The sequence below is a fragment of the Pseudorasbora parva genome, chromosome 6, assembly GCF_024679245.1.
Source record: "Pseudorasbora parva isolate DD20220531a chromosome 6, ASM2467924v1, whole genome shotgun sequence".
Lineage (NCBI taxonomy): Eukaryota > Metazoa > Chordata > Actinopteri > Cypriniformes > Gobionidae > Pseudorasbora > Pseudorasbora parva.
Window position 1 is genome coordinate 45720200 of NC_090177.1, and position 20655 is coordinate 45740854.

General features: G+C 40.3%; 1 protein-coding gene across 1 annotated transcript; it reads right to left on the reverse strand.

The window, feature by feature from the left end:
- Positions 1–899: 899 nt before the first annotated feature.
- Positions 900–19865, reverse strand: atp6ap1a (ATPase H+ transporting accessory protein 1a). The gene is made up of 10 exons (XM_067447026.1): positions 19699–19865; positions 18756–18882; positions 17906–17980; positions 16374–16564; positions 14191–14231; positions 13995–14080; positions 11361–11623; positions 7618–7668; positions 7235–7472; positions 900–2032 (listed from the first exon to the last, which is right to left on the reverse strand). The coding sequence occupies exons 1-10, from the start codon at positions 19815–19817 to the stop codon at positions 1823–1825; spliced, it is 1401 nt and encodes a 466-aa protein (XP_067303127.1). The 5' UTR covers positions 19818–19865; the 3' UTR covers positions 900–1822.
- Between the last annotated feature and the right edge of the window lie 790 nt (positions 19866–20655).

The following is a 20655-nucleotide window of genomic DNA, read 5'->3' on the forward strand; positions in this document are numbered from 1 at the left end:
CTTTAATGTACACACAGCATCATGTTGACATTTTTGCAGATTTATTAAAAAAGAAAAACTGAAATATCACATGGTCCTAAGTATTCAGACCCCTTATATATTTAGCTCAGGTGCTGTCCGTTTCTTCTGATCATCCTTGAGATGGTTCCACACCTTCATTTGAGTCCAGCTGTGTTTGATTATACTGATTGGACTTGATTAGGAAAGTCACACACCTGTCTATATAAGACCTTACAGCTCACAGTGCATGTCAGAGCAAAGGAAAATCAGGAGGTCAAAGGAACTGCCTGAAGAGCTCAGAGACAGAAAAAGGGCATGGCACAGATCTGACCAAGGACACAAAAAAATGTCTGCTGCACTTAAGGTTCCTAAGAGCACAGTGGCCTCCGTTTGGGATGACCAGAACCCTTCCTAGAGCTGACTGAGGGTATTATTAATGTAAATATACTTCAGAGACAGTTTACTCATTTAAAATTCTAGGGGTACCAACAATTGTGGCCGATTTGTTTTAGAGAAAAGCATTTTTCATAATGTGATTTACCCCCATTGTCAATTATTTTACTTAAATGAAAGGTTAGATTTTTGTGGATACTTTTTATAGAAGATCAAAAGGATAAACAATGTAGATTATTTTTTACAGCCATATTTGATCATATTTACCAGGGGTACCAACAATTTTGACCACGACTGTATATATATGTATATAAAATTCATGGTAGGACATTTACAAAATGTCTACATGAAACATGACCTTTACTTAATATCAATGACTTTTGCTATAAAACAAAATTGATCATTTTGACCCATACAATGTACTGTTGGCTGGTTGTGTGCTCTAGGGTCACAATATAAACCTTCATAAGCACATAAACCATCAGGTAAAATAAATGTTCAAACGCTGTGTCTCAATTAAGTTTATTTAACACCGACACAATATATACATTTAGGAGCATACACCTCCAAAACGTGCCGGCATGAGATGACAATGGACAAACTTTTCATCTTGTAAGTATCAACCAGACGTGCCATCAACATAAACATGTTATTCATGAGAGCTATTTGTGCAAATGATTCACTACAATAATATTATTGAAAGAAAGACACATCATGCTGATATTAAAATGCCTCTGGTAAACTTTTTCTAATATTTAAATACAGCTCACAACATGTTCCCTTAAAATCAAAACCCATATTGGTCAGTTCTCACAACAGCTCACAGAAACATCTATGAACACACACTGGACACACAGCTATGAGGAAACTACAGTGGGGAAACTCAAAAACAGACACTGGATTCAAACATACAGTACCACCAATAAATAATACTTCTCATATTTACAGCACACAAACATTAGGATGTCTGTTAATAGATATTTCTTTTATACGAATAATTTATAGTGTAAAGTGTACAATTTACATTTAATGGGTGCCCCGATCTGCAAAGACAATACGATTTTTTCTGGAAATGTAAACAAAATATAAAAAGAATTATAATGTAGTGCATTTCTAGATATTTCGCTCAAAGAATACTTAAGAATGAATCTCGCAAAAAGTCAATTCTGAGGGGAAATATTATTTAAATAGTAAAGTATTTATATCATATTAATATTTGTTGTTAATTTCTGAAATTTTGATTATAAAAAATGCTTTGCATTAAAGTCTCAAGAGAATCACCACTGAGAACTTCCTAAATGATCCAAAAATGATTCTTCATTTCATATTTGTTGTCACACTCAAATCAGTTGTACAATCACACGTAATGACAAGAAATGAATGAAATATTCTCTAAATAAAGCAGAGACTGGTGCTGTGAGGATGACTTTTAGTCGGTCTGGGGCACAGAGATGGCAGGACCCTTGGGGTCGTCGAAGCGGTCCATGGTGCGGAGCTGCATGATCATGTGCAGGCCGTAAGTGAGAACCAACACCATGAGCAGAGACGTGACAAGCCCCATCCAGATGCCAGGAGTGAAGAAACTGGCACAGTCACTGGCATAAGAGAAGTCATTCCCAGCTATATTAAAGCCCTGGACCTGTCGAGAGAGAGAGAGAGGAGAGAGGAGAGAGGAGAGAGGAGAGAGAGAGAGAGAGAGAGAGAGAGAGAGAGAGAGAGAGAGAGAGAGAGAGAGAGAGAGAGAGATTACTGGGTTGAATACTATTCCAGGTTTTCACCTGTCTTTCATTTTGTTGAGTAGAACATGGCATTGGATGGGAATCAGTATAGGATGGGACTTGATTTAATCATCAGGATTCAATTGGATTGTGAAACCTTGGTTATTAAAGGGGGGGGAACACTCAGTTTCAGTCAATCTCATGTCAATCTTGAGTACCTATAGAGTAGTATTGCATCCTTCATATCTCCGAAAAGTCTTTAGTTTTATCATATTTATAAAAGAAATATAGGCTGTACCGAGTCTTTCTGGAAAAAACCGAGCGCCTGGAGGCGTATCGTGTGGGCGGAGCTAAAGAATGACAAGCGCGCAAAGCGGTGACGTCCTCAAGCGTGGAGAAGCCCATCTATCTCAGCTAATACAGATAATGATCCACAATCAAATCTGAGGGAGAAATAAATTGAACAGGAGAAACGGCAACATCAGGACGTCCGTCTCTGTGGTATGTAAGTTACTGTATTTAATGGCCTCTCCACATTTCTGTGTCTTACTCGCAGTGTATGAGGACATGATTCGGTTTATGGACTATTGTATGCGACTAGACCTTAGAAGTAGCAAGCAAAACGGTTTTGCACGTCAGACTAGTGTAACGTTATACAGAGAACAGCAATGGAGTAACCGTTAGCGCATTTGAATGACGAAGCACGCGATCGTGTCGTTTACTGATGTTTACTCATGCGTCCGTAGCCAACAGCACAGACATTTGAAGCAGTTTAAGTTAACTCACCGGCTGCTTCCAAAGCAGGACCGAACCTTTATCGCTGGGACTGCTCCGTCAAAAACACACTTCTTTGGTATGATTCGGTGAAGTCCTGACAGCAGTGGCGTGTAAATCCACTTTGAGACGCGACTGAAGCGATGCCTTGAAGCTTCCCGTCATTTCTGCGTTCAAATCGGTTCAAATGCAGCGCTGCCTTCCCGGAATGCTGTGCTGAAGCGTTGAAGTCGCTCGACGTCACCCATAGGAATAAAGAGAAGCGCGGCGCCACAAGTGTTCACGGACGACTGGATCTGCATCTGAGAGACTGTTTACGCCGTGCTCTAGTCACGCGCGCGCGCACCCTACCGGGAGAAGAGCCCGTACGGCCCATACAAGGACCTTCCGCTCTTATTAACGTCAAGCCGACCCATACAGGAAAAAAACTCGCCGAAACTTGTGAGAAACCGGAAGGAGTATTTTTGACACAGAAATACTCCATCAAACGTCCAACATTAGTTTTTGAAACTTTGTCTATGTTTAGGATGGGAATCCAAGTCTTTAACAGTGTAAAAAGCTCAGTATGCATGAAACAGCATTTCACCCCCCTTTAAGGCTCGTGCAGACCGGGGCAATTATCATGATAAAATGTTCATAATGTGATCATTTTCTCAAATTGTAATAAAATCGTTTGCTCATGTTATAAAAAAATTACATTATGAGAAATGTATTACTTTATAAACTCATCAAAAACATGTCATATTTTATGTACAGTTCCCTTTCAGTCGGTCACATTCGACGTACATCAGAACTGATCGACGAATTGGGATCTATTTTCAGAGACCAATCTACTTTGAGTGATTAAAAACAAGCCAATAGACCCGCAGCACGGGTGTAAATACGGAAGTGGAATACCGCATCATTGCTTTTTACTTTAGCCAAACATTATTGCAAGTCAGTGTGGTTCGGCGAAGAGTGTTTATATTTTGAGTCAGAAAGGGATCTCTGGAAGGTATTGGAGATATGGTGCATTACAGCGGCGGCGTGAGCATACTTCCTGTTTATAACAAAACAGCTGTTTTCACAGCTCGCTGGGCATTCTTGAGTGCTTGCAGTGGGCTGGCACTATTAAACCACTGACAGCCACGGCCATTCCCCTGTGTGCCTCGGCACTGATAAAGAGCAGTTTTCCTTTTCTAAAAGAGCAACACGGTTTGACCCTGCGTCTTTTTCAAGATCTCATTCAAACCGTGCTTTTCTGGATGCAATGGTTTCCTATCCTCGTTTGACGGCTACGGACGCTCTCACATGTAGACATGTAACGTGGACATGTGAGATTGCGTTCGTGGTTGATTCATGTTCTCTCAGGAGAACATGGTCACGTCGGAGAGAGGCATGTCCTGCTGGCGAAGGACGCGATCGAGACGGTTCCTCCAGGGAAGCCCCACAGGGAAGACCCCCGAAGGTGTTTGATTAACGGTGTCCTTCCTGCAGGATGGGCTGGAGCGAAGGCTGTCTCCCTTCAGCCTCAAAGTGTACGTCACAGTAATAGCGTCAGTAAGCAGTAGACAGTAAATCCTTAGGTAAGCACGACTTAATCATCAGGTTCCTCAGAGGTGCAAGGAGACTAAATCCTCCTCGTTCTATCTCGGTACCCTCTTGGGATTTGTCCTGGTGCTCAGAGCACTTCAGGGTCCTCCGTTTGAGCCTTTGCAGTCTGTTGAGTTAAAAATCCTGTCCATGAAGACAGTCCTCCTGACTGCATTGGTCTCAATCAAGAGGGTAGGGGACCTGCATGCACTTTTGGTCAATGAATCGTGCCTAGAATTCAGGCCAGCCAACTCTGACGTCGTCCTGAGACCCCGGCCTGGATACTTGCCCAAGGTTCCTACTTCTCCCTTTCAGGACCAGGTGGTGAACCTGCAAACACTGCCTTCGGAGGAGGCAGACCCAGCCCTAGCGTTATGTCCCGTCCGCACTTACGTTGACCAGACTCAAAGATTTAGGACCTCACAGCAGCTCTTCGTCTGTTACAGAGGCCAGCAGAAGGGAAAGGCTGTCTCCAAGCAGAGGTTAGCCCACTGGATATTGGATGCTCTAGTCTTGGCTTACCAGTCCCAAGATGTGCCTTGCCCGTTCAGGGTACGAGCACACTCAACAAGAAGTGTTGCTTCCTCCTCTGCATTGGCTCAAGGTGCTTTGCTGACAGACATATGTAGAGCTGCGGAATGGGCGACAGCTAACACATTCGCTAGATTCTATAGCCTCAGTGTAGAGCCGGTATCTTCCCGCATCCTCACCCCCAGTGGCGAGTAGTGCTAAGTCTTGGGTCGGCTTGCAACGCCAGTCCCGCCCTCTGGGCCAGATACGTGCATCTATTCTCTCCAGTTGTGTTCTCCAGAAACGGCTTACTCTGTCAAGCTCCTCCGTCACCCCATCAGTGTCAGACATTGCTGCCGTCTAACGCTAGGGCTCCCTTTCCCTGGACAGAGCCCGCTCTGTCGTCTCTGGGCGTGTTCTTTCCCCACTGGGACCAGGTTTGATCCACCCAGAGACTGCCATAGGTAGTACTACCCGGTAGGTTAGTCCTTGTGTGTATTCGCCACCTCTCCATCCACTGAAGGACGTGGCTCCACAGCGTGCCATCTCCCTGAGACGGGCTCGCTTCCCTAGCGTAATCTAATAGTCACTAGTCTCGCCTCCTCAGTTGAAAAGCAATGATGCGGTATTCCACTTCCGTATTTATACCCAAGCTGCGGGGCAGTGCGTGGAATGCGTGAACCGTGAACAGATCAGAAACCCCCATCTACTGTCAGGGAGTGAATTTGCACATTCACTCAACGCATCACAAGTGAAAATCGCTTGGGTATGAACACAACACTTGTGGGTAGTTCAACCCGCAAGTCTTAATGCTCAATTCAGATTTTTTGCTCAGATCTGATTTTTTGTTTGGCTGTTCACATTGCCTTTTAAAATGTGTCCTATATCTGATTCCAGTGTGAACTGTTTGAGGTTTCAAACTAACTCGCATGTGCAAAAGAACAATATCAATGACATCAGACACAGCGCGCTGCTGCACTAAAGTTTGGGGGGTTATAGAGGAAGTAAGCACTTTCGCTTTTATTTAAAAATGTTTGCATAATGGAAGCCATAACATTAATGAGCAGGTGCTGAAGAGGAGAAGAACGAAAAGAAAGAGAGCAAAATTGGTTATTTTGGCCTTTTGTCACCTTTCTTTGGGACTGAAGCCACGTTTTTCTGTCCCCGTTCTTCCATTTCGTGTGCTATTTTTTTTTTAACGGAGCGGTTACGGTAGGCTCCTTCTAGTTTAGCTTTAATTGAAGTATCTCCCCATATACTAATTAGGTCTAACACCTCACTCGCCCTCCACTGACTTGCTCCATCGCTGTTCTCCATATCTAGTCATGTTTTTAATGTTACTGTCTGTGTCTGTGTCTGTGTCTAGGGCTAACTCGCCGGGGCATAATTGTGACAAATGTCAACATAGATTGATGTAAAAGTCGCATCAAATCTGCTTGGTTGTTCACACTGCGGCCGCATTGAAAAAAAATCAGATCTTGGTCTGATTCAGGACCACATATGTATGTGGTCTAAATCTGATTTGAAAAAATCAGATCTGGGCTAGATTTGAGTGTTCACACTACCTCTGAAGAACTTGACCCCAAAGAAATCAGATTTGGGCCACTTTTGCCTGCAGTGTGAACGGGGCCAAAGATGCATCGAAAAACGCTGCCGATAAGCGTGCATGATAATCATCCCGGTGTGTATGAGGCTTTAGATTATTGTGAAGTAATTTCGGAAGTGGAGAAAGTTATTATAAGTTAATGAAAGACTATGAAACTCCAGACACAGAATGGAGCGATCACACTAGTCAAACAATCCAGACTTTGGGAGTCAAATGTGCTCGGGCACACCCTAAATGTCCTCTCCTGGATTGGCATTTAGTTGCTTTTAAAATGTACTCGTGAATGTGAACAGGGGTAACTCTAATGTTAGGGAACTACTGCGAGTTGATCTTGAGGAGGAATTTCAAGTATCAGACTGGAAAGCGGCACGTGAGACAAACACCATTCTCCTTAGCAGGTAGACAGAAAGTAGAAAGTGAACGCAGGTATAAAATGATTTCTAATTTATCAAGCTTCTGCAACAGATAAAAGCTCAGGGGGAACACTAATGTCCAACAGTTTTAGTCGGGTGTTTTGCCTGGAATTGGGAAAGCTGTTCTCTTGCTCGCTGCAACCAGGGCCTAAGGTCTGCTTATTTTGCCTTACTATGGAAAATGTTCACTATAGACTCTAAACCATGAGAAGTCTAGTTGCTTTTGGTTCCATTTTGTCAGAACCTACCTGGAAGTCCTCAAAAGAGATGTGCCAGTCGTTGGCATTGTCCTTCTCTGAGTGGGGCGCCAGCTGAGGGTAGTAGGAACTGCTTACAGATTCACAGCGGTACGAGTACTCGGACGGGGCATAGATGTGACGGCTGCCATTGAAGGAGGCCATTTTCCCATCATACTCTAGCTGAACCCGATCCATGGTGAACCAATGGCGTGCAGAAACCTTGTAGTGACGCCGGTTCATTACAAATCTGAAGAGGATATAGAACACAGTCAAGCCCAGCAGACAGACAGAGAGTGTGTGTGTGTGTGTGTGTGTGTGTGTGTGTGTGTGTGTGTGTGTGTGTGTGTGTGTGTGTGTGTGTGTGTGTGAATAAGAGAAAAAAAGACACTTACATAAGCTTGAATGAACGGTAATCCAGGACATCTTCATAATTCAGAACCAACCTGTATTTCGAGAGAAAATTCACCAGTGAAATACTGTGCTTCATCAACTGCAAACATTAAAAGCCATGACACACCTTGCTGGCATCAAACAACTAGCAACGGCAAAAGCAACGTTGTCGCCTTTCTTCACCCTCCATCTGGACCAAAAAGGTTTGACTGGAGAACACTGCAAAGACTACGGCCTAGACGAAATGCACAGTTTTCTGAAAAGTATTTTCTTTTGGTCACAGTGGTCTGTGCTGCACAAGGTATGTATAGACCAGAGGCAGCATTTGCAAGTGACTGGCTGTGTCAGAAATCACATTCTCTCTTGAGTTGGTACTTATTCTGAATAAGTAATTACTTCACAACTGCTAAAAAAGTGTTCTATATAGTATGCGTGTTTTTAGTATGAATGTGATCTGGATGTGCTTCATTCACCATGTTGTTAATGTCATGTGACCTACAAGCACCAGTTACGTCGCTTACGTCAGTTATGTCACGGGACAGTAAACTGTCCATCTTATGCACACTTCAGAATCTCGCCGGCAAGAAGTAGCTCATCCAGGTACTTTTTGCCTACTCTTTTATGTCTCTTTTTAAGTACTGTGAATTCAGACACTTCTTTTGTCAAGTACTGTTTTTCACCTAATGATGTTTTATTAACAAAGTTCTGGAGGAGCACGTTCAGAAAATTAACATGAGTAGAGAGCACTCAGTCAATCAACGATAAGCTATATATATATACACACTATACAGTATTGTTCAAAATAATAGCAGTACAATGTGACTAACCAGAATAATCAAGGTTTTTAGTATATTTTTTATTGCTACGTGGCAAACAAGTTACCAGTAGGTTCAGTAGATTGTCAGAAAACAAATGAGACCCAGCATTCATGATATGCACGCTCTTAGGGCTGTGCAATTGGGCAATTAGTTGAAAGGGGTGTGTTCAAAAAAATAGCAGTGTCTACCTTTGACTGTACAAACTCAAAACTATTTTGTACAAACATTTTTTTGTTCTGTGATTTAGCAATCCTGTGAATCACTAAACTAATATTTAGTTGTATGACCACAGTTTTTTTAAACTGCTTGACATCTGTGTGGCATGGAGTCAACCAACTTGTGGCACCTCTCAGCTGTTATTCCACTCCATGATTCTTTAACAACATTCCACAATTCATTCACATTTCTTGGTTTTGCTTCAGAAACAGCATTTTTGATATCACCCCACAAGTTCTCAATTGGATTAAGGTCTGGAGATTGGGCTGGCCACTCCATAACATTAATTTTGTTGGTTTGGAACCAAGACTTTGCCCGTTTACTAGTGTGTTTTGGGTCATTGTCTTGTTGAAACAACCGTTTCAAGGGCATGTCCTCTTCAGCATAGGGCAACATGACCTCTTCAAGTATTTTAACATATGCAAACTGATCCATGATCCCTGGTATGCGATAAATAGGCCCAACACCATAGTAGGAGAAACATGCCCATATCATGATGCTTGCACCTCCATGCTTCACTGTCTTCACTGTGTACTGTGGCTTGAATTCAGAGTTTGGGGGTCGTCTCACAAACTGCCTGTGGCCCTTGGACCCAAAAAGAACAATTTTACTCTCATCAGTCCACAAAATGTTCCTCCATTTCTCTTTAGGCCAGTTGATGTGTTCTTTGGCAAATTGTAACCTCTTCTGCACATGCCTTTTTTTAACAGAGGGACTTTGCGGGGGATTCTTGAAAATAGATTAGCTTCACACAGACGTCTTCTAACTGTCACAGTACTTACAGGTAACTCCAGACTGTCTTTGATCATCCTGGAGGTGATCATTGGCTGAGCCTTTGCCATTCTGGTTATTCTTCTATCCATTTTGATGGTTGTCTTCCGTTTTCTTCCACGTCTCTCTGGTTTTGCTCTCCATTTTAAGGCATTGGAGATCATTTTAGCTGAACAGCCTATCATTTTTTGCACCTCTTTATAGGTTTTCCCCTCTCTAATCAACTTTTTAATCAAAGTACGCTGTTCTTCTGAACAATGTCTTGAACGACCCATTTTCCTCAGCTTTCAAATGCATGTTCAACAAGTGTTGGCTTCATCCTTAAATAGGGGCCACCTGATTCACACCGGTTTCTTCACAAAATTGATGACCTCAGTGATTGAATGCCACACTGCTATTTTTTTGAACACACCCCTTTCAACTAATTCAACTAATTGCCCAATTGCACAGCCCTAAGAGCGTGCATATCATGAATGCTGGGTCTCATTTGTTTTCTGAGAATCTACTGAACCTACTGGTAACTTGTTTGCCACGTAGCAATAAAAAAATATACGAAAAACCTTGATTATTCTGGTTAGTCACATTGTACTGCTATTATTTTGAACAATACTGTATATCTTCTCGTTGATTGGCTGAATGCTCTCTCCTCATGTTAATTTTCTGAACGTGCTCCTCCAGAACTTTGAACGTGTTCCTCCAGAACGTATTTGGCGTGCTGATGGGAGGACTCCAAGCTCTGAATTTGGCCCAAACTGAGTATAGAAGGGGTTAGAAGTAGAAGTGTGGAGGAGGGGTGGTGTAGGGATGCTGATAAACTGTCAATGAAAAGAGGTAAGACTGCTGTGTGTATATTATTTATATTTATATTATATTATTTATAGCAGTCTTACCTCTCAAATATGCATAAAGCTTTACTCCCTCTAATTATACGTAAGTGTGAACTCGTAAACTACTATATATAGTAGGGAAGTATGCGATTTCGGATGCAGCTGAAGTCATTCATTAGACCACTTCATTCAAAAACACACTGATTCAATCAGAAATGAAAACATCTGTGTTGCTCGGAGAGGTGCAACTGTGGACTTCCTTGGAACTATTTTCGTTGGACAGTATTCTTAGTCTAAGATGTAATTCACCTAATGTTAACTTCTAGATTATTGAATGGTTGCATAAAATCCATATCACAATTACAATCGTGCATAGGTTATTATTCGGGAAAACAGAACCCTTGTATTGCTTGGCTATATCCTGTTTTTAACTTTACAACATTTAAAGGGGTGGCTGCATGCGATTTGACTTTTTTAACTTTAGTTAGTGTGTAATGTCGCTGCTTGAGCATAAACAGTCTCTGCAAAGTTACAGCGCTGAAAGTTCACTGCAAACGGAGATATTGTCGTTTAAAGTTACGGCAGTTTATTGCCTTCAAAAATGGCCGGTTTGGACTACAACGAGTTTCTTCCTGGGTTGGTGAAATCATAAACCCTCGCTAGTCTCCGCAAATGTGACTTCTGCCCGTAATGGGAAGGGGCGTGGCGTTTCTGGCAACCTGTGCTTGGCTCTTCAGCCAATAAAAATACAGGAAACTACATTTGGCCATCTGACCAATCTAAGACCATTGCGTTTTTCAGAGGGAGGGGCTTCGTATAAGCAGGAAGCAAACGAGCCATTCAAAGCACAGACAGCGGTGTGGAATAAAGGGAGAATAGAAGAAAAATAAAGCATTTAAAAAAAAAAATATTAAGACATGTTATACTGCGCCCCATAAACACAACCAAGCCTAGAAAAAAAACAATGAACCACCCCTTTAAGGAGAAAACACTTAGCAAACAATGGAGTTGACTGATGAATTAAAGCATATTAAAATACCACATATAAACAACATTAATAACTTGATGTTCACCACATGGGATCATTAGTTAGAGCAGCTGGGCACTATTTACCGGGAGTGAGTCTCATTGCAGGAGGATCCAGACAGGTTGGGTGTCACTCCTTTACCAAAGGTTTTGGAGGTAAGGTCATGCCTCTCCCACTTTCCGGAGCGATACTGGCTGACCACCACTGTCTCAGCCCACAGGAGGATGCAGGTGGAGCCCTTCTCCTTAAACTCCACAGGCGGATTGGGAGCGGAAGGTTCCTCACGGCGAGACTGCAGGAGGGATCGAGACCACACAGTGTGCACCGCTGGAGACGCCTCCTCAATCACCTGAGACACACACAAGCCACCACAAATTACCTTCACTGGTGCGACACAATCACACAACAATGGTGCAACATGCCTAATTAATATAGTAAAAGTTTCCACTGCGGCTACAGGTATTGTATGCATGTCTTATCACCTGTGCTCATGCAGCTGCACACGATTGGCCAAACAATGTCATACATTTGCTCGACATTAAAGGACAACTCCGGGGAAATTTTAAGTTAATCTTGATCGTTATACTAAACGGATTGGTGTTTCCAACACGGAGTTATTACAGTTAATGCCCAGAGCCCCCCCTCAGGTAAAACAGCAGTAATGGGGGCATAGACGTAAAGGGTGTCTTTGTGCCTCTTAACAGACACAAAATGCAATTAAAATGTCTGTCCAACATGAACAGGTCCCTCACATGACAACGAGATGAGTTTAGCCACTTAGCCATTGTTTAAATTCACCTGTTTTAGCCGGCTAGCTGTGTCTCGCGCTGAAGTCCCGTGGGAACTCAGCGGTACCCGGAAAAAAGGCAAATAAACTTAAAACTTAAACTTAACTTAAACATTCCCCAGAGTTGTCCTTTACGCCTTTCATGTGCTTGTCCTTCAGAAAAGTAGATCAGTCATTCACAGAGTAAAACATTTGCTTGTCCGGAATTTATTTAATTTTTTTTGTATTGTAAATATAATCATTTCTTCTGAAGCATCAGTGTTCATGCAGCTTTGACATATAAATCTGCATATTTATGATTTGTTTTTAACTTTATTAAGGTATAATAAAAATAAAAAATATATATAAAAAAAAAATATATATATATATATATATATATATATACACAGCAAAAACTCCAGTGTTAAATTAACTCTCCTCAGAGTTTATTTGGCTCCACACTCAACTGTTAAAAGTAGCTCTGAAGAAGTGTTAAAGGTAATGAGACAATTAAGAGATTAATTAAGTGATGATTGGCCATTAGTGATGACACCTGATGATAACAAGCAGGCTATTGTTTAGGGTTCTTGCCACCACGAGACAAATCGGCATTGCAAATTGAACATATAGCTCGACTTGAATTGCCTTCTTGTGACTGAAAGTACTGCCAAACACATTTTCTGTTCACAAGTTCTATTTTCACTTTCTCACAGCCTACTGCATTCGAACGGTCCACCTAGTAAACACGTTGCCATAATCAACCACGGCATCATGTTCGACCAGTATCGCGTAGTGCAAGCGGGTTCGGTTCGGTGGAAAAAAAATTCTAAGGTTCGGCAGAAACCGAACCCAGTCAAAAAGCCCAATATTCGGCCGAATCCGAACCCGAATCCTGGATTCGGTGCATCCCTAATATATATATATATATATATATATATATATATATATATATATATATATATATATATATATATATATATATATATATATATATATATATATATATATTTAATATATGCTCCATCTTGTATTTTAAATTCTTAAATTTGATCAATAAATTCAATTATAATAAGAAGACACTATAGGCTGTTATCAATCAAATTAAATCATTACACTGAAAAATTGCACTGTCATGAGACTGCTTTGAATATAAAATAAGACATGTTTGAACGAATGACTCTCTTAAGCATGAAAGTAAACCTCCAGGTCTTCATGAGCGAGTCCTTCATTCAAACCCTGAAATGAAACCAGTGCCACAGTTTCAGTCGGGATGGTACTCAGCACTCTTGCTCGTGTGATGTTGCTCATCTCTATCATAAGTTATAAATATTAAAACTCCACATCGTGTTACGACAGTAAGTCAACTGAGTATCTTTGAGCTGCGCTCGTTTGTTGAGATTTCTCCTTGAGAGGCTGCGTCAGTGCATTATTTATTATATTATCCTCCACTATCGATCGCCACTTACACTAAAATAATGCAGAATCATTCTCGCGGTTTGGTGAGTCCCCAGTTATGTTTTGTTAATGACATTTTAATCAGGATACTTGTCCGGTCGGGCAAATAAAATTATCTTTCACTTGCCCCTTCAAAAAATCCACTTATCCTTGACAAGCGTTAATGTCGAGTTAATGTTTATATATATATATATATATATATAATTTAAAATAATCAATATATCATTAAATGCTAAAATCCTTTGGTATTCTTGTGTTGACAAATTGGATTCAAAACTGTGAATTCCATCAAAAAGATTTTTTGACATTTTTTGATTAAACATTTTGTTCCCAAACTTTTTAGAGTGTGTGCCCCGAGCCATTCACCATCTAGCCCTTCATTTTTTGAAAGTAAAATGAGCTATATTGCATTGCATACTGTTGCTGTCATATAAAATGAGTCCCATTCTACTGTAAGGTGTTGGTCATAGTAGCTGAAGGTGTGTAAGTGTACACTTACCCTTGAGGGCCCCAGCGCAGTGAATACTGCAGTATACGGCACAGACTGAGCTTTCATGATGCTCAGCACCTGACCAACTACCTCATCTACAACAAACAACACAATGACATTCATTTGCAGGAAAACTCTTCTTGGTCATTTTATCTTGGCTTTTTTTTGGCTTTGGGTTTTAGGGCTGTTTGAATACCACACGTACCGTTTCCACTGAGCACCTCTTTAGTAGACATCATATCAGCCCTGCAAAGAAAAACACAGTCCTCATAATATCAAGAGTTATGTTTCTCTCATCTCCTTTTCAGATTTAAAGAAGGTCCAACATATAAGGGATTTTTGTCTGTTTTCACTTTACCATTTGGGGACCTTTTTTTTGTAATAAAGCATAAAGAAACAGAACAGCGAATTAAATTCCATGTCTAATTCTAGATGGGAAGTAATCATTTTGGGATAATCATTTGCAAATAATATATTGTCAATATTGTCAAATATATGTAACCCCTTCTGTTCGGACCGGGACTCAAACCCGGATCCGCCGGCATGAGAGTCGGACGCTCTAACAAGGAGGCTAAAGGCTGCAACCTCTAGCGTCAGTCGCTAGAGCGTCTCTTGAGGTCAGAGGAGTGAGGTTTACTCACACAGCAACTTCTACTAGCTGGCCTCCGTTACATATATATATTTTAGTAAACCGTGTCAGAGGTCCCAGGTCCTAATCCACCCTCAGGCTTATTTTCCTCAGATGTTCAATGGTTGTAAATTAAGAGCAGGGACACGTGTGTGTGCATTTTGTTTTTCACTGGAAAGAATAGTCTCCACAATGAGAATAAGCCATAGACTCGCTCATCTGTGTGAAGAGCCAAAAGAGAGCGTAAACCCTGACTGCTTTGATTTGATTGGCCATCTCAATCATGAGGGATTTTAGACCGCTGAGACAGACCAGACTAAAAATGTAACTTTTAAACTTTTCTGTCATCCTAACATACAAAGGGATGCCTAATGAAGTCCAGTAGAGCAGTGCAAGATTTTTTTTTTTTTTTTTTTGTGGGGAATTTGTCCATCTCTAATTATTGGGTTGGACTCTTCCCCCTTAATGTATGTATGGTCGTCACGGCCCTGCTTTAAATAAAAAACTTAATGTAAACTCCTCCCTATTGCAGGGTAGGAGGTCACTAGTAAGCCAGGAAGTTGCTACTAGTGTGTCTCGCGAACTGATAATCTCTGACCTTTCTATTTAGCCCCGAATTTTATGATTCAGGTGGTCAGGAATAGTATTTTAGCCTTAAATTAAATATGATTGTTATTTTATTTCTTATGCATGCATATGTTGTGATAAGTGTATCATTATTTTAATTCCTTTTCTATGTAAATCACTTTAATTACCATTGTGCATGAAATATGCTATATAACCAAACTGGCCTTGTGTTGCCTTGCCTAAAGAGATGTTCACCCTAAAAGCGTCTGTGTTCAGAATAACGTACTATACTATTGTACCACTCTAATAGTTGCACAACATGTGTAATGTGCATAGTAAGCATTCTGCTGTTCCCTTCATCACATGGATTGTGATATTCTCAGATCGGTTTTAGGCCTCATTCATATTTGGAAATAAATCTGAAATGAATCAGAAGCGTGCTTTTGTGTCTGCCATGTAAGCTGACAGATCGTATATTCCCCTGTCAGTGCGACTCGTACATCATTGGAAAAGCGACGTGGTGAGTGACGTCAAACTCAGCTGGACAGACACCAGTCGTGATCACATGATTCTTGCCCAGACCTCAAGGGCTCTCCTCTGTTTTCTGCGCCTAAAGAGACCAATGTTTCACTGAAAGCAGAAGCTTGTATTATCACCATTGAAACATTTTTTTAATCCTTTCCTCCGTAGCTTTTCCCCGTCAGTTCGTCTATGGTTATTGTGCAAAATGTATAGTGCTAATGCAGATTCTGGATATGGGTCACTTTTAAAAGGAGATGTGAGCTGGTCATCAAAAAAAATGAGATATAATCAACAAATTGAAATTGGGCACCAAGAGCTGCAGTGTAAATGCAGGCCTAACTGTGCTCATTTCCATCACTGGTTTACGTTTACATGACAAATCTGTTTACATCAACATACTGTTACCATTTCTGCATTCCCACAGTATGAACAGTCAAATTACCGTGCAGTTTATACCCCAAACTGAATTAAAGATGTAAAATAAACACAAATTGAAGATGATAACTGAAAGGCACTTCCTACTTGCATGAATGAGGTCATGTGACAGTGCAACAGAAATGTTAAAATGTTTCCCACTGCATAATGATTTTCCACATACTGTTTAATAAAATGTGTTCAGAGTGTGCTAGTATTCCACGCTGAACTGGAGCGAGTGTCAGAGATTGGCTTACCCGCTGCTGTAAGGGAGACGAAACACCAGCATGGCAGCCACAGATGCATTGAGGCGGAGTTGAGCAAGTGTGTCCGGGGTCATGTAGAGCGGAGCCGCGTCGATCTGATTCTGCAGCAGTGTGGAGACCAAAGCAGCCGCGGACGAGGATACAGACGGCAACCATAAGGAAGAGGAGGACAGCAGAGCCGCCTAGGACACCAAAAGAGCTTCATACAGCAGCAAAACTTCACAGATGCTTATTAATATTAGGGCTAACAGGCACTTCTCAGGGTGATTTTATCTAAAATAACACCTTGACAAGCACTGATAGTCTAAAGCAGGGGTGTCCCAAGTTGGTCCAGGAGGGCCACTGTCCTGCAGAGTTTAGCTCCAACTTGCTTCAACACACCTGCCTGGAAGTTTCAAGTATGCCTAGTAACACTTTGATTAACTGGTTCAGGTGTGTTTTATTGGGGTTTAAGCTAAACTCTGCAGGACTGTGGCCTGTTAGTTAATGGTAACTACTAGTTTGTGATGACAGTATATTCCAGGTAAATTATTGCCTGACTTTCAGAGTAATTCCTCAGTAGGACATCTCTTGTGTCAAACTGCACTCTGAATATCCTCCTGTATTTCTACAGTGCATATGTGCTATGAAGGTACCCAGAATGCAGTGCGGCGTGAATAGATTATACTGTGGAGTTTCTTGACTCTTGCTGGTTTTATCTGTGCAGCTGAACTTATTTTTGCTTCACTTTTCGCAGTTTGTGTTGTTGGTTTATTTTGTAATTTTCAGAATTTATCTTTTTTATTATTATTTGTTGAGTGTCAGCACTGTTGTATTTTGTGTGTCGAGTATTGATGAAAAATATATTGTGTTCCAAGATGATATCACACCTTACAAACATAAATCTCAGTTGCTTTACTATTGTGAAATATCCATCTACAAACAATTATGAATTTGAAACAAGAAACTAGTAAATCTTTATTCTGAAATAACACTAATAATAATTTATAATTTGACATAATGATAAATAATATTATTTTGAAATAATAATTTGACTATCTTAAAACCAGCCATTTAGCTTATTTTATATTCTAGCTTGTCATTGTTTCAACAAATGTGTAATTTGCCACACTTCTGACTTGACTAGATCAGAAATTTGAATATTCATTTACAAGGTCCAAGATCCCAAGCTAATAAAATACTGATCACCATCATGGTGACTTCAAAACTTAGACTTTATAATGTGAATTCACAGTAAATTATTGTGATGTCAGCATCATTTTGCTTTTGAATAACAGTAAATGCGATTGATTTCAGAAAGTTATTGTAAAATAATACTATTTAATCCTGTAAATTCCTGGCAATGTTTTACAGTGTTGGCTTCACAAAACATTAGTATTTAGTTTCAAAATACATTTTGAAAGTTATATTGCCTAATATCAGTTGATATCACTTACAAAAACAATCTCCTGCAAGTTATTTGAAGTCAAAATAATAAGCAGTAATACATATCAAAAGCAGTGACAGAAAAAACATCAGCATACCTCAAGATTTTGGAAGACACTATCCTGTTTGTTCCCGAATACTCCTCCATACATTGTGAAGTCATCAACACTCAACTGAGTGAGAAACAGAGGGAGATCAATCGGTTAGATCTAGGCTGAACTAGCCTGATGCCACTGGTTGAGAGAGCAGCACTGGGTTTATGTGTCACTTGAGTTATACATCTCACAAAAGCAAGAACCAATCACTTCAGACTGCTGTCTATTACAACTAAACATTCATTAACTGTCTTCTTCTGACAATGTTTCTCATGGTTAGGGATGGTATCGAGAAATTTCCCAGAACCAGTGGTTTGATAAGAAACACACATTTTGATTCTGCTTATCGGTTCCTGTGTGTGCATTTTAATGTTATTTTTAACCATTGTTAACCACTGTTTTCTGTGCTCTGCACACTTAAAACGTGCGCACAGACACAAATTTATATTAGTAGTTGTTTTTGCTATGGTATTTTTAAACCACAGGCAAGTGCAAGTGTTCTTTAGCCTGTCGATTTTTGTTCATGGTATTCAGCTACAATGAAATGCTTCGCAATAAGAATAAATGTGAATAATATCTAAGGTTTTTGTTTTTACCTTACTGGAATCGAAATTAGGAATCGTAAAGAATTGTAATCGATAAGCCTTAATTACAAATCTTACTCATGGTATAGCAGTTCAAAATGTATATCTATCATGGGTGATATTGTGATCTTTGTTTTTGTTGTTCTGTTTTTTGTCCTTAATAGACATCAGACTGTGGTGCAGGACTCCTTACTCAATAAAAAAACCTTGCAGAAGAAATGTTTGGAAATATAAAAGGAATAGATGTGTAATGTGTATATGCGATATACTTTATCCTGCAGGAAGAGCAGTAGATTATTGGGTGTAGTGCTCAGCGCGCGGTTCAGGGCTGATTCCAGCTCCTCCACAGACACAGTGTGTCCTGCAGCTGGAGCATTCACAGGAGACAAGACGAACCTGCACACAAACCCATACAATCAACGGAACTTTTACAAACAACACAAACATCGGCTTCAGGCACATGCTAGCAGTGAACTGCTTATGTAGACATATGTGACCATGGAGCACAAAACCAGTCATACGTCTCATGGATATATTTGTGGCAATAGCCAACAATACTTAATATGGGTCAAAATGATCCATTTTTCTTTTATGCCAAAAATCATTAGGATATTAAGATCATGTCCCATGAAGACATTTAGTAAATTTCCTACCGTAAATATATTAAACATGTATTATTAGTAGTAATATGCACTGCAAAGGACTTCATCTGTACAACTTTAAAGGCGATTTTTTCAATATTTAGATTTTTATTTTCTTTTGTACCCTCAGATTCCAGATTTTCAAATAGTTGTATCTCGGCCAAATAGTGTGTCCTATCCTAACAAACCACGTATCAATGGAAAAGCTTATTTATTCAGCTTTCGGATTATGTATTTTGTGAAAATTGGCCCTTAAGGTACGTATATTCAAGACGGTCAAATGCTGTCTTCATACGTTACTTGGCTTTGAGACAACCATCACCGCTCAACAGTAATGTAAACACGCTTTTTTGCTGATTAACACTGAGTATACTATAATATTATTATTACATATATTTACTAAATATGTGTTTTATGAGAGAACTGAACAGCTTAAAGCTCATATTAAACGTGTTTGCTCAGCCGGGTTTCAGTACTGGACAGCGACCGTGTCATGCTAGCAAACAGCCGAAGCTATAACGTTACCGCCGTCAGTTCTCCGAGACTAATCTCATATAATGTCAGTCTTTACCCGTCACTCGCCCAGGCGACCAGAGGGACTTGCTCATCGCTCTTCGCTGCTGCGAACACACAGAGAAAGAGAAGCAAAATCATCCTGGAGCTACCGCAGACCTTCCTCAAAGCGGCCATCTTCAGCTGATCCACCGTGAGTGACGTCACCGCCGGCCATCTTCAGCTGATCCGTTCTCTCGCGCTGATTGGCTAACCGGAGATCGGAGCGTGCCGTCATCAACTCTTCCTCGGTCCTATGAGGGTGCTTCCCATTTCTCCCATTTCTTTTATTAATGCCAACATGCTTGCAAGAAACAGCAACAAGTACACGACAACAAGAATAACAGTAAATAAGATATATAGGCCTATCATAAAAAATGTGACAATAGGGGTAATGGGGGTAAAAATAAATCGTGCCCATCAAAAGACAAAACACCAGAAAAAAATGACAGAAGCGGTTCTTACCCATAAATTGCATTTGTAAATAAAAAAAATTGCCAAGTATAATAAAAGGATTAGCAATACTGAAAACTGATTTTGAATTTTTGACTTGTGATCACGAAAAATAATATTAAAAGTGTTTATACATATTCTAACAATTGTTTTTGTTTTTCTAAGAGAGGTATAACTCGTTGCAGCTTTAACACAAACGCGTTCACAAAAAAAAAACTTATTGACTTTTTCAATATTTTGATTATATTTATTGAGTAGGCTAAGTTTAAACGTAATCTTGTTTGTTAATACATATTTGCAACAGTATGTAGACATGGTGTTATTGCAAATATGCCATGTCTAAGTTGTGGGAGGGTGATTAAATTCAAAACCAACATTGTTATTGTTCTTCACAGAGTCACATCAGACGTTCTCTGATGTTGTATCATTATTGGCCTGTGTCGGCTCTGAATGTGTGTTTTGTGAAAAGGAACTGGCAAATAAGGATCATCTTTAAGAAAAGAAAAAAAAATCTCAGAGATGC

Coding starts and splice junctions, on each gene's coding strand:
- atp6ap1a (XM_067447026.1), bottom strand. CDS start 19,817: ATGGCCGCTTTGAGGAAGGTCTGCGGTAGCTCCAGGATGATTTTGCTT. Junction 14,232..16,373: donor CGTCTCCCTTACAGCAGCGG/GTAAGCCAATCT, acceptor TTTTCTTTGCAG/GGCTGATATGATGTCTACTA. Junction 11,624..13,994: donor CTGCGCTGGGGCCCTCAAGG/GTAAGTGTACAC, acceptor TGTGTGTCTCAG/GTGATTGAGGAGGCGTCTCC.